Here is a 14262-nt window from a genome sequence, read left to right as displayed (position 1 = left end):
TGGACTTAGTACAAAAGTGTCAACTTCATTTCAAAAAACACCACTACCCTAAAGGCACACATCCATCACAAATACTACAGTATGTACAGTAATTACACTTGACAAATACAGTTTATTTCTTTACATTCTCTTGAAATGAGTGTACACGATTCCTGGACAACTCAAAGCTGCTTGTAAGAGGTTGAGCCCATATGGAATTTTACATAAACCATACAACTAAATCTTTGTTTTCATTTAACTTATCGTGAAATTGAAATAATTTTTTAAACAGCATAAATTAGGGGGTTGCTTTTCACCCACCCTGCAGTTTATAATGTATAACTATACAACATGGAGTGAGAGCTCTTCCTAATATTTTGATTTCCTAAACTATTGGAAACAGCTCTCATTATGGTGCAGTACAGATACCAAACTTCAACCACAAGAATAACCACCACTATAATGACATATTGTTTTTGTAAAGACAGAACATTCGATACAGTTCTTGCATTGGAAATCATATTGTGCAAGTGATCATAATGTTGTGGGTTTCCTCAGAGGATGTACAGAAAAGTGATGACATCAGAATTTCCAGACAGTTTAAGGAGTCTGTCATTCGACCAATCCTGAAGGTAACTTTGCTTTGTGCACTCAACTGCACTGTGACATGAAAGAAAACGGCGGTATCATTCTTCAACTTCATTCGTTGGTTCCTGCTCAGGCACATTTCCGGAGGGACGAGTTTCTGGGTCGGATCAATGAAATTGTCTACTTCCTGCCGTTCTGTCACTCCGAGCTGCTCCAGCTGGTCAGCAAGGAGCTGAGCTTCTGGGCTAAGAAGGTATGAGGCGGCAAGTCAATTTCATTCGTGTAGCACTAATTCATGACAAAAGCGATCAAAAATGTATGTACACATGGTTCCCATAGAAAATAATGAAACTACATACAATAGAGCTCATAGACCCATTTTCGGAAATAGACATAACTAAAAATGTACTTTTTTTAAAATTGTTTTTATTTTCACACTTGATGGATGGGCAGGCAGCCCAGAGACTTTTATTAATTATTAATATTCTTAATTCTTAATACAACACATTAAAATGTCAATTTTCCCATGATATGTCCACTAAAAGTAACATTTCAACCTTTTTACTGTCATCCAGTTACACGTGACTTTTATTAATTATTAATATTCTTAATTCTTAATACAACACATTAAAATGTCAATTTTCCCATGATATGTCCACTAAAAGTAACATTTCAACCTTTTTACTGTCATCCAGTTACACGTGTTTTAATTTTAGAACAAAATAGTACATTTTAAGTCAAATGACAAAGGCGTAATGCTTCTCGCCTTTTTAACTGTCACACAAGTGTAAAAACAATGAAACATTTTAGCTGAACTAACAAGTGACGACTTGTACGATGATGCTGCACTCTTGCTGCTTTAAATGTGAGTCCGCTAAATTCTCCTCCACCCACGTTCTTCTCTTAGCGCCTCTTTTTCAGGCTGTTCCTTTTGTAATATAGGTGTCAGGCCACCGAAAAAAAGAAACATGACATTCTGTATAACAACAGTCGATACCTTTGTTAGTTTTGGGAGATTTTCCAGGAGTATTTTCAAGCTAAGGATTTCCGAATGATAAGACTTCAGGGACGTTTTTCCATGAGCAATTCACATGCGATATATAGTGGACGGGGGTGGGCAAATTATGGCCGGTGGGCCAATTGCAGCTTGCTCCGTTCTTTTATGCAACTCCCAAAGCATTTCTTTGATCAAGAACCCTGTAAAGTGTGTTGCATTAATTTAGCCATGTTTTTCCTCATAATCATTTCAATGGAATGATTAATTTTTCATGAATTTATCTCATGAAATAATGTATTTGTAAATAATCAAATAAAAAAAACAAAAATAATTAATTATACGTACATAAGATACTTCACGTTTAAACAGTTTGCACTTGCAGTACAGTAGTACATGCTGCTTTTTAATGATCTGATACCTCATCTACAAAGGACCTGGCCCATTTATGAATTTTTAAAATGTTTGACCACCCCTGATGTATAGCGAATGGGCGTAAATATCTTATGTGTCTGTAACTGTACGTGTCCTCCAGTGGGAGTAAGCGTCACCCACCAGGTCCTGCAGTTTTCACTTTTACACACACACACACACACACACACATACACACACTACTGGGTTGAGGATCACACGCGCGCAACACACACACAGGTCAGTATAATCAGTGCTGCCCATTCTAACGTGATTACAGTGTTTAACATATGGAGTCTTTATCAATATTGAATTATTAATATTACAGCTGGTATCCTGATGGACAACCTCTGTTGGTGGACAGTGATGGACAATACTGTTCAAGCATTCATAATGTGTCTGATGGTCCAAATTGGTTGTTTACATCTCCAGTATAACAGCGCCTCCTCCATCGAGTGGAGTATTTAACATGAGTAGCTAAAAGAGCAGCACTGATCATTACTATTGATTTGCGTTTGATAAAAACGCATTAGGGAAGTGTCAATTAGAGCCAGCAGAAATGCCGCCGGACATCCTATCACTGCTTTTGCGTTAGTCCTTCTTTTCATACTGTGTTTGTTCTCCGTTTCCAGTTTCTTTCTGCTTGTGTGCACCGTCCTTAGGCCAAGCAGCGCCATGACATCACCCTTCAGTGGGACCGGCCCGTCCTGGATCTATTGGCGGGCGGCTACAACCTGCATTACGGCGCACGCTCCATTAAGCATGAGGTACGCAGTTACAGATAATAATATGCGATTCAATTCAGATTTATGGCCGGTTCAAGGATTCCAACGAAGGTTCTGCGACAAATGTGAGGTTCGTTTGAGACGAGTACGCTTGCTCCAGTGGCGGCACATTGTCCGAGTGGTTTGCACATCGGCCTCAGTGTTCTGAGTTTGAATCTCAGCTCAGGCCCACCTGTGTGGAGTTGGCATGCTTCAAACCCCCCGCCCCGCTCCCCCGTGTTCTCCGTGGGTACTCTGACTTCCTCCCATATTCCAAAAACTTTCATGTTAGGTTCATTAAAGACTAAATTGTTCATAGGTGTGAATGTTGTGTGTGTTTGTTTGATTTATTTATTTTTTTCGAAAAGTCCTTTTTTTTTAATCATATTACAACTTTTTGTAACATTTCAAAATCTTTATCCATAAAATATCGACTTTTTTTCCTCATATTTTGCATTAATTCGGAAGGACGTTTTTCTCATTATATTTCCACTTTAATCTTAAAATCGTAACTTTATTTGTAACATTTTGCCTTGTATCGTATGATGCATACGATACAAGGCTGCTACACAGCATATTGTTACTCTCTCTTACTGTGTCAATTAAAATGAACCAGCTCTTGTATAGGATCTCATTATATCGTATCAGTGGTCATAATGTTGTCAGCCTTGTTCTCATCCATCATCAACAACATTCCAAAAGTGCTCTGTCGGACCAACTGAATCATATGCTTGTGGTAACATTGAACATCAATCAATTTTCTTTATGCAAAATGTAATTTAGTCCCCACAAAAACAGACAAAACAAAGGCGCCTTTTGTCCGCGTATTAGGTGGAGCGGCGTGTGGTCAACCAGCTGGCCGCGGCCTACGAGCAGGAGCTGCTGCCCAAAGGCTGCACGCTGCGCCTCTCCGTCCAGTCGGAGGGCCACGAGGAGCGGGGCGCGCCCAGCCTGCGCCTGGAGGTGGTCGGGGACGACAGCTCGGCCAGGACGCTGAACATCCGCCCTCCGCTCAGCCCGGAACACTAACGGTCGGGAATGTCTTTTAACAATAAAAGTACCTCACGTCACTGCCTCTCTAGTTTCACTACACGTGTACAGTGATACTGTGACTTACAAGTTCCACAACTTGGGAGTTTTTGTTCGTTTTTTTTTGTTTCCCTCGTGTTGCGAGCCAAAACTTGAGCACAAGCGAGCTTCGGATATGCCACGCCGGCGTCGCAATATTGCAAATGTGACAACCGGTCGCTATTGTGTTTCCACACACTCGGCGTGCGCAAGATTCGGCCTGATGCCTCGCCATACCAATACAGTATATACGGCATATTGTGTTTTACAGTACTAAACTTTCTTTATAATTTCATACATACTTTTGGCCAGAAAGCAAAGCCTGGAGAGAGTCTTTGTCACCGCAATGCACGGGTGCAGTCAATTAATGGGCTGATCGATCATTGCTTCTTCCTTGACAATAGCACCTGTTTTTTGTGGTTCAATAGAAAAAAATAATACAGTATATTGTATGTGTAGCCTTAAAACCCAATACAGGGTCCCGGTTTTTCCGGCGCATTGTGTCGGTAGATGTGCGGTGCTCAATCACTCGATGTACGGGGGTGAGTCGCCGACTGACATTTTTTCGGGGCGGTCCACCGCAGTCTCGTTCGAGCGTGTCGCTCGGTGTGCGGCGGGCCTGAGGTACGGCGGTGCCCTCACACGTGGGCAAGGAGAGCCACACAGTCACCGATGCACTTTGAGCCGTTTATCGAACGCAACCAACCAGACTCGTGCTTCTGAGTCTAGGCCACGCCTCTTAAGGGCTTACATCCAACACAAATACTACAGTACGTACAGTAATTACACTTTATTCAACCAGCTGGTTTCTATATGGTTTCTTTTGTTTTATCAGGTTTTCATACAATACAGTGCTAGTTTTCTTTATTAAAAACACTTGGAGCGGGAACTGATGAATGGCATTTCAATTCATTTCAATGGGGAAAATGGATTACAACAAATTTGAGTTGCGAGCTTAGTCACGGAAAACAAACTTGTGAGTCAAGGTACCGCTGTACTAGCAAAAAGAGTAAGACCCTCACCGCGTCGTAGAGCAGAGTTGTACAAGTGGTGAAGTACATATTCATTCATTGCCAACATCTCATTAACGTGAAGCATCAGATAGCACACTGCTGTTAGACCACAGTGATGATTAAAATGTTTATAAAATATTGACAAGATTCTATTTCTCACAAATGTGGGTCTGTTTGGGGGCATAGCTGAGGTTGTCGAAGCCTTTTAAATAATAAGAACAATAACTGAAGGATGGCTGTTATTTCAATGTGATGACGAGTGATCTACTGTGAAGGATTGTTTTCAAACCCAAAGCTGGTTTGCCTGCCTGTCGTTCACGTCCACGACCATCCAATCCAACGGAAATCACGTCAATCAATCCGCTTGGATTATTATGTTATAAAATGTGAATTGCTCCTTATTATGCATGCTAATCGTGAATCGTTATGTCGACGCTGGATTAGAATATTCACTCAAATGGATGGATCGGGACTGTTTGAACAAGCATGATGTGACGTTTGTCACGTTGGTGTGTGCGCCAACCTCCACAATGGAAATAAAAGTCAGTGCAACAAAAAGTAAATTCCGCCTGTTTTTGTAGTGTGTGTGTGTGTCTTGATTGACGCCTCTTGATGGATGCGTGTGCGTGCGGGTGGGTGGGAGTCGTACGACAATGACGCTTGTCCACCTTGTGAGATGACGTGACAGGAGAATTTCTTTGGAATTTGGGTGTGTAGAGAACGTCGCACACACCCTGCAGGAATGTCTTCTTCTCCATAGGGAAGAATTAGCGTCCAAGGGGGAGGGGGGGGGCATTCATTCCCCTAACCCCCCAAAAACACAACACTGTGAGATCTGTTGTCATCTATTTCAGGTTGCACTTGTTTGTTAGTTTTCTGCACTTTTGACTCATGATCACTCTGGAACTTCAACGTGTGTATTTATTACACAATTCAGACTCATTTCATGTAACTTCTTCATTCTTGTAAAATAAAAATTTGAAAAAATTAAAATATTGCTGTTTTCATTCTAAGTATGAGTTGCAATATTTCAGCTTTTCATCTCACACCTTTTCATTGTATTATTCAGACTTCAAAAATATGTGTAATTGTTTTGCAGTAATAAGACTTTTGGACTTTATTGTAAGATTATTTGTAATGTTTGACTTTGTTCTCATAAAATACTGTTATTCCAACATTATCACAGTAGCAAAATTGCCCATGTCATTTTTGAATGTTTTTGGAAAACAAAGGGAAAAAAATATAATAATAAAAAAAAAAAAAGAGCCTAGTTGCCTCAATTTAACTTTTGAGGATTACTATGACCTGGATCACTGAGAATTTACACTGATAAATATTAGTGGATGTTGTGACAGTAAATTAAAAATGACTTGTGCAATTATGCTATTGGGCTCATGAATTACAACATCCACCCATTCATTGTCTGCAGTCCTCATAAGGCATTTCTCATATTATTCTGATGATGGAACTTTTTGTAAAACGTCTGCATGTGTGGGATTGTAGAGTCGCCTCTATGAGAATGACACGATGAAATATGGTGGAAAATGTGGGTGCAAAAGCGTAAGCAATAGACATTTCTCATTGTCTTAAGTAGCTGGTGGATCAGGTTGTGCACTTTGGGTTTTAAGGTGCGTGTGTATGCGCATCGTTCATCCTCCCCAAGGATGAAGACGAGTCTAAGGGGGTGGGGGGGGAGAAGGGGCTCTTAGTGTGTTTGTCAGGCTATTTCTGACTGCTGCCATTTCTCTGATTAGATTACAGAGAAACACAAACCTGCCTCTCCATCATGCTCGTAAAGCTCCCCCCTGAACTCGCTCGCTCGGATCCACCTTCTGCCGCCAGGACAAACGGAGGCGAGTTCAAGGTGCTGGGGGGGGGATGGAGGAGAAGTCCATCTTTGTGTTTTGGGTTGTTGGGCAGAAATGACTGAAGTGGGTCGAGCTCTGCCCCTTTATGTATAGTTGGCACCGAAATGGAAAAGGTGCCAAAACAAACACTTGGAATGGAAACTAAAACTAGGAAAGGTAATGCTCAGAGACAAATATTCATGATTGGATTTTTTTATTATTATTTTATTTTTTTACACCAGAGGGTCAAGAAAAGCACAAATTAGCATTTGTAGTGTGTGTGTGTGCGCGCGCGCGTGTTCAGGTGAAGGCGGTGAATGACCGATGGGTCGTGCATGTTTGTTTTTTTCCCCCCCCCACCTTATTATCGTTTGTGTCTCCGCTCTTAACGCAGAATTTGCAGCCTGCTCGTCCCTCTGTCCTCCTCCTCCTCCTTCCTCATCCAGCTGAGCAAAAAAAAAAAATAAAAAAAAAAAAGTCGATCAATACACGAGTCCACTCATCTCTCTCCCCTTCAGCTTTGACTTGATTCTCGTCCAAGGAAGTGAGGCGAGTCAAGCACTCTACAAGTTCGATGGGAGTCAAAATGTGTCTTTGTTGCCGTGCAGAGATGTAAGCGGTTACCTCTGGGCGGTCACGTGACCCGCCCAAAGGGGGAAGAATTAGCATAAAAGGCAAATAAAGGAGAAGCCACCAGTCTGTCAGTCATTCTTTGTTTCAAAAAAAAAAATCCCAAAAAAATCCATCGCGCCTAATTCGAACCTTGCTCAGGGACAGCTCGCGTGGCAGATTGCAGCCTAATTAGTTTAGCGCGAGTTAATTGAATTAAGTTTCCACAGCTCGCCGCTGGGCTGCTCGGAGAGCGGAGGGGCCAGAGCCGCAGATCGAATTAGCTCGTTCGGAGAACGACTGCCTGCGCCTCCTCATCGTCATCCTCATCCTCGTGCACGCTCCAGCTGCGGCGCGCGTGCGTGCGTGCGCGCGCTCTGCTGCTCTCCAGGGACCTTGTTCCGCGTCGTCCGCCTCTTTTTCTTTTTAAATCTTAAAAAGCTTCTCTTTTTTTTTTTTTTTTTTTTTTTTTGTTTGATAAAGTAACGTGCCTCTCTCTCTGCATTAGCGTCACGAGTTGCCGGATGCAATTGTGAAACGTTCGATTTCTTGTCGAGGTTTTTGTTTGTGCTCACTCATTTGTATACATTATTATTATTCGGTCCATTAAGGAGAGTTGCGACACTTCACTGTCGATATGAATTTTCTCTTTTGTCTCTTCCCAAATCATTTCCCACACTTTTTGAATGTGACGGTGTCAAATATGAACGGTCATTTGTCTTTGCGCTGGCAAAATTGCAATTATTGAAAATGATTTCATTCCCCTCACCTGTCCATCTTGCACGTCTTAAAAATTGCAAGGCAATTATTATTATGATGCTATATTAGAATGTCAGGTCTATGTAACTATTATCGACATCATCATCGCGAGCATGATTATATTGAATATATTAGTATTGTTTTAATATTACGATGACAAGTATTGCTATTATTGTCGCTCATTGCCAATATTGTGCCTAACATAATGCTGTATTATCAAAACTTCAAGTCCAGGTAATTATTATTATTATTATGTAGTACTGTTGAGACTTTCGGCTTGTCCCATCGGCGAGTTCTTCATTAATATCATCATATTGTGACATATGAAGTCATTATTGGGATGCATACAGAACATATTTTTCTCGTTCCAGTATCGGTGGGTCCTTCTCTGCCGCGTGGACTCATTTCTCTCCTTTCTGCACATTTGGGTCTTGCCATGCAATGTATGTATTAAGTATACACAGTGGGGCCGAAAGTACTTCATTCGATCACGTAGATCATTCAAATGTGCTAAACCGACGTAATCCCCCGTCCCCCGCCCCCCCCCCCTGCTGATTGTCAAGTGTTGAGATTTCCGCAGATGCCGAGGATTGCTGAGGGTGCACATCAGCACTTGAACGCAACACTCGCCGCTCGTCTCGAACCGGCTTCGGCGCGCGCGTCGTCGTCGTCGTCACGGTGCATTGCGGCATCCCCCTCCATCGTCTGCAGTTTTTTTGTTTTGTTTTTTTGTTCGTTTTTTTTACCCTCTTGCAACGTACGACAGGGGCTCCTCGGTTTACGACGCTCCTACTTACGACGTACGTAAACTGGAAAGCGCACGTAGGCAGTCACGTCCTAATTACCCTGAATATTTGTGTGAAAACCATATAAAGAATCATATAATATCGAATACAAACTAAACTAACAAATGATATTCTCACGCCACAATTAAAACAATTGTGAACTTTAAGTCGCCAAGCTCGTGTGCGTGTGTCAAAAGGAATTGCATTTCAATTCCAAAATGTTATCATTGCGTCAATACTTCGTTTTATTGCTATTCCACCGGTGGAAGCAGGCGGAGGAATAGATTGACGTCATATTTGCAGCATATAGTCAAACTAAAATGTCATAAGTGGGATTGTAGAGGATTGCATAATATGGGAAGGAGAGCCCACCCCGACGGGCCTGTGATCCCCTCTCCCTCTCTCGCAGGGGGCCCTCGGGGGCCTACAGGGCGCCATTGTGTTGACTCAGACGTCATGAATGGGAAAAGAGGCACGTTACTGTTTCCGTCGAGCGGGGCCATGAATGTAAAAGTCCAAAGTTAAAACCTCGGCGGAGGAGAGGTCTCCCCCTGCGCGAAAGTGGAGCGCCGAAGAAATAAAAAGAAAAGGGGGACGGATTAGTGGAAAGGGAAGAGATGCTTCATGCTTTGAAGGGATTAAACTGACTTTAGGCGGGGCGATGGGCGGGGGGGGGGGGGGGGGGTCGCTTCGCTTCTGGTTGCTCTTTTTTTTTAAGGGACGGGATGCTGTTTAACTTGGAAACTGTTTTAAGTTTCTCGGTCAACTCACCTTTGAACCCACAGGGACGGCCTCCTCATGGGCCCGAAAACTGCTGCGCCGGACTCGTGCAATCATGAATTAAATCGCCCCAGCTTCCTAAAAAAACAAAACAAACAAAAAAAGATATGCAACAAATAATATTTGGGGAAATTGCATGGTATTAAACCAATAAATGGTATCGCTAATATCACAACACTTTTTAAGAACATTCAATGATTCCGTGTAATGCTGAGTCAAACGTTTTGCAAATGTTGTTTTGCGGCAAATCTCCCACCGCGAGACGGACAAAGAATCGTTATCTAAAATATTTGCATATAAGAGACAATAAACATCGTTGCAATATTCTTCTTCTTAAATAATGCAATTGTGTTGCGCTTTAGGGGTGGCACGTGACCAAAACCTAATTACATTTTGGATGTATTCAGTTAAGATTTTTGGCTCACACATTTAAAAAAAAATAAATAATAATAATAATGCAAATATACATTTCTGGTCCTACTGTATAAAAACAATGGAACATATAAGGTCGAATGAATGATGCTTGAATACAATATATGGGGGGAGGGGGGGGGGGGGAACAACAACATTTGTTGTATTCCATGTGTAACGAAAAAAAAAAGAAAAAGGACCGTGAATCCAAAAAAACATCTGTAACGAGGACTCCACACACATCGGCCACACCAATAAATCATAAAGCATGAAATCCTCACTTACGCAACGTGGCTACGAACGTTGCACCGCGCTGCTTGCGCGCACGCGCAAGCAGCGGGTGAGGACTGATCACATTTTATGACATCGAACAATAAACTTCAACCAATTTGTGGGGCGTCAATGCGTTTACGGGCACTGCTCGCTTGTCTCCACGGCCGCTCCTCTCTCTTTTTACCCCCCCCCCCCCCTCTCTCTCTCTCTCTCTTTCTCTTCCTCTCTCCCCGCGTGTCAGTGTCGCCCATCCATCAAACTGACGCGCAATCTCGCGACGCGCGCGTAAAAGTGATCGGAATCAAATCAAAGCTTTTAATCCGAGCAATCGCCGTCACGTCTGGATCTTGCCAGCCGCGTAAAGACCTCCAGGAGCTGCGGCCAAACAAACACACTTCATCAATATTCGCACATGGAAAGTTGGGTTGTTGTTGTTGTTTTTTTTTTTTTTATTATTATTTAATTTAATTTTATTATTATTATTTATTTATTTATTTTTTTTGCACACACATTTGGAAACATTTGGCTGCACGGGCACAATCGAATGAGCTCCAGTAAAAGATGTTACATCGCACATTTGCGGTGAGACTGCTGTTAAATTTGATTTGCCAGTGCAGTCCTGGAGGTGTTACTGCGGGTGTTTACTACACTGTACTACCTTGAGAAAGAAAAAGAAAAAAAACATTTGCATGTATTCAATTCGAATATGTGGTCGCACATGATTAAAATGTGGTAAAGTGACGTCATTGCCCCCCTTTCCCTCGAAAATAAACAAATAATATGTCCTCGTTAACACGTTTGAATCGGGTGCAACCGAAAATTGTGTTATTTTCAGTGTATACAAAGAGCTGTTTCTAATATTCATTTGCAAAGATAATAATGTGCACGTTTGATTGACAGGTGTTTATTACTTGCAGTTGCACTTTTTGCATTACTGCACTTCGTCACACTATAGCGGTCTCTAATATTTTGGTTGCCCCGCTTTAGCAACGCGAGTCAAACTATCGGAAAAAAAAAAAAAAACATGTTAAACGAATATCTCTCTGACAGTGTCAATTAAAACTATTACATTTTGAAATGCATCATTTTCCATTCAGTGTTAATATTGTGGATATTGGTCATGTATCGTTGCGCAACGTTCAGTGGCTTGAGGGAGAGAGAAAAAAAATTGATTTCAGATTGAAGTGGAAATAATCTTAATGAGAATGTGAGCGCAATTAAGAGGTGTCCGATAATGGGTGCATAGTGGTGGATGGGGCTGCAGCTGGCCAGCGCTGTTGTCGTGGGGGGGGGGGGTGGGGGTGGACGTGGGCGGGGCCAGCATTGTCATGGAAACTAGACCACCGCCTCGCCATTGTGCGCCGCTCGGCCAACTTTATTATAAACGGGCAGCGAGCAGCGGCGCTGTCACACGCGGCGAGAGGCAGTGCGGAGGTTGCAAGTTGCTGCAGGAAGAAGACGCTAAAAAACAGTTGGATTCTATCTTAAAAAGACGCACAGGGGGGGGGGGGGACAAAAAAAAAAGAGGAAGAAAAAGAAAAAAAGCAGTGACATTTATTGCAAACTTTTTGGGGGAGACGACGTGCGCGGAGATACCGGAGCGACCCTCGCCCCTGCGGCAAAAAAAAAAAAAAAAAAAAAAAAAAAAAAGAAAAGCAAGTGGCTCCATCCGCGACTCCCGGTGCCGCCACCGGCTTGAGCTCCATGTACAAAATGGATTACTCCTACCTGAACTCCTATGACTCGTGCATGGCCGCCATGGAAGCGTCGGCCTACGCGGACTTCAGCTCGTGCAGCCAGGCCAGCTCGTTCCAGTACAACCCCATCCGCGGCGGGCCCTTCTCCAACCCGGCCTGCGCCCCGCTCAGCACGGCCAGCTGCACGCTGGGAGCCCTGCGCGACCACCAGCCCGCGCCGTACTCGTCAGGTACACGCGGAGGGAGACATTACCTCGGACGTAGAAAGAAGAAGGGGGGGGGGGGGGGGGGGGGGAATTAAAAAAAAAATGAAATTGACCACACTTTGCAAAAGACAACGCGCGTCAATCGGTTCATTCAATGACAGATGCTTATATTTGAGGCCTGGAGAGATTCTATTTCAATTACATTTTTTCTTACATCAATATCTACATGTTTATTCAAATGAAAAAATATACACACACAAAAATAAAAATAAAAATCAACAATATTTTTTTCCCTCTTTTAGGCCCTGGTTATCTATATATCAACGAAAATTGAAATTTAAAATGAACAAATTTGATAACTTCTTATGACTTTGAATCCTTCATTAAGACTCGGAGGAGTCTTGATTGACAAATTCAAATCAATGAGGTATTCATTTGAGATGGAACAGTAGGATAACCAACTCATTTAAAGTAATACGATTGCCTTATATCATTATACATATATTAAATACATAATTTGATTCAATAGAGAAATGTATACAAAACTTACAGGCACATTCTAGGGAAAACAAATAATACAAACATGTCAATATAATAAAACGGATTTACTCTCCTCCTCCTCCTCCTCCTCATATAGTCCCTTACAAGTTCTTCTCGGACCCTTCGGGCCTGAACGAGAAACGGAAGCAGAGGCGCATCCGGACCACCTTCACCAGCTCCCAACTGAAGGAACTGGAGAGGGTCTTCGCCGAGACCCACTACCCGGACATTTACACCCGAGAGGAGCTCGCCCTGAAGATAGATCTGACAGAAGCCAGAGTACAGGTGAGAGGTCTTCCAAAGTCTGGATTCCATGAACTATATGACCTCCATCTAAAGGGGCGCCACTGGTGTGTGTGTGTGTGTGTGTGTGTGTGTGTACCAGGTGTGGTTTCAGAATAGGCGTGCCAAGTTCCGCAAGCAGGAGCGTGCCGCCAACGCCAAAGCCAACAGTTCCGGAACAGGGGGCACCACCAGCAGCTCCGGAGGTAAGAAAGGCGGAGAGACCAGATCTTCGTCGGATGACGACGAGTCCAAAGAGTCCACCTGCAGCCCCACGCCGGACAGCACGGCCTCGCTGCCGGGCTCGCAAAACGGGAACCTGGGCAGTCCCTCCAGCCTGAGCCCCAGCCCGGCTCCGGCCAACGGCGGCTACGTCAACGCCTCCGGCTCTCCGGTCCTGCAGGGGCTCAAGGCGGCCAGCTGGTCCGGCCTGGGGCCCAGCAACCCGGCCGTGGCCCAGCCCGACGCCCAGACTCAGGAGATCCTGAAGGCCTGGCAGCCGGCGGACAGTATGACGGGGCCTTTTGCCGGAGTCCTGTCCTCCTTCCACAGAAAACCCAACGTCGCCATCAAGACGAACCTGTTCTGAAGGAAGCACAGATGGAGAAACGTTAAAGAGAGGAAAAAACAAAAAAAACTAAACATGAACGACCGCTAATCTGACTCAAACCTCGTCTTGTCACCTCAAAATATGCATTTCATCCTGTACAAAGAACAATCAAGTCTTTTCCACACAAGCATCACACCTCATGAGCATGGTGGTCAGGTACAAGCCCTAAGCAGAAGTCCAAACATTTAGCGACTTCCTCACAGAGCAGAACAGAGCTCCAGCACAAGGAAGAGGAGCCACTAAATCCAATTTAAAAAAAAAAAAAAAAAAAAAAAAAAATCCAACTCTTCCTCCCTCCTTACTGTAACAAATCCAGGCTGTGACCTCCCTCTGTTGACCTCCCCGGGTGCTTCGGGGCCCCTCGCGCCTTACCTCACCAAACAGTAGCCATTTTGTTCACAAGCAGAAAGGAGAAACATCTTGAGGCCACTTTGCATCGACAGCAGGTTACTGGCCAAGTTAGTTTTTCCAGTACTTATCGCAGACCTTGAGAGATTTGATTTGACTTGTTTGGGACTTTTTGGATGCTTCTCCAGCTCACTTTGAAGGAAGTTTCACATGTTCTTTGCTCACTTCAAGGTGTTGGGTCCTTTTTTTTTTTTTCTTCTTCTTCTCCTCCTGAAAGGTGTGAAACAAGTAAGGATGG

At 43.4% G+C, this 14262-nt stretch overlaps 2 protein-coding genes and 1 long non-coding RNA gene across 4 annotated transcripts in view; 2 read left to right on the top strand and 1 right to left on the bottom strand.

Annotated features, from left to right (window-relative positions):
• Positions 1-5777, top strand: part of clpb (ClpB family mitochondrial disaggregase) — a 33485-nt gene extending 27708 nt beyond the window's left edge. Inside the window, exons 13-16 of the mRNA XM_061682507.1 lie at positions 538-611; positions 701-820; positions 2635-2739; positions 3568-5777. Of these exons, the coding sequence (XP_061538491.1) occupies positions 538-611; positions 701-820; positions 2635-2739; positions 3568-3765 (497 nt within the window). The 3' untranslated portion in view covers positions 3766-5777. The remainder of the gene's footprint in view (positions 1-537; positions 612-700; positions 821-2634; positions 2740-3567) is intronic.
• Positions 5778-6941: 1164 nt separating this feature from the next.
• LOC133404868 (uncharacterized) lies at positions 6942-12243 on the bottom strand. Its single transcript, XR_009768885.1, has 3 exons — positions 12010-12243; positions 9589-9675; positions 6942-7110 (listed from the first exon to the last, which is right to left on the bottom strand). It is a non-coding gene; the product is annotated as an uncharacterized LOC133404868 (long non-coding RNA).
• Positions 11986-13595, top strand: phox2a (paired like homeobox 2A). 2 transcript variants are annotated; one of them, XM_061681330.1, is made up of 3 exons: positions 11986-12208; positions 12822-13009; positions 13110-13595. In XM_061681330.1, the coding sequence occupies exons 1-3, from the start codon at positions 11986-11988 to the stop codon at positions 13593-13595; spliced, it is 897 nt and encodes a 298-aa protein (XP_061537314.1). The 2 variants fall into 2 exon arrangements, with proteins under 2 accessions (XP_061537314.1, XP_061537313.1); XM_061681329.1 differs by having other exon boundaries at positions 12822-13026; positions 13064-13595.
• The last annotated feature ends 667 nt before the right edge of the window (positions 13596-14262 follow it).

This window comes from Phycodurus eques, chromosome 7 (genome assembly GCF_024500275.1).
Source record: "Phycodurus eques isolate BA_2022a chromosome 7, UOR_Pequ_1.1, whole genome shotgun sequence".
NCBI lineage: Eukaryota > Metazoa > Chordata > Actinopteri > Syngnathiformes > Syngnathidae > Phycodurus > Phycodurus eques.
Note: the sequence above shows the minus strand (reverse complement) of the source record. Positions and strands in the feature narration are given on the sequence as shown.

Bases quoted from the DNA above. Each gene is read 5' to 3' on its own strand.
- phox2a (XM_061681329.1), top strand. From the start codon at position 11,986: ATGTACAAAATGGATTACTCCTACCTGAACTCCTATGACTCGTGCATG. The intron at 12,209-12,821 runs GTACACGCGGAG...CTCCTCATATAG, and splicing joins GCCCGCGCCGTACTCGTCAG to TCCCTTACAAGTTCTTCTCG. The intron at 13,027-13,063 runs GTCTGGATTCCA...CTCCATCTAAAG, and splicing joins CAGGTGAGAGGTCTTCCAAA to GGGCGCCACTGGTGTGTGTG.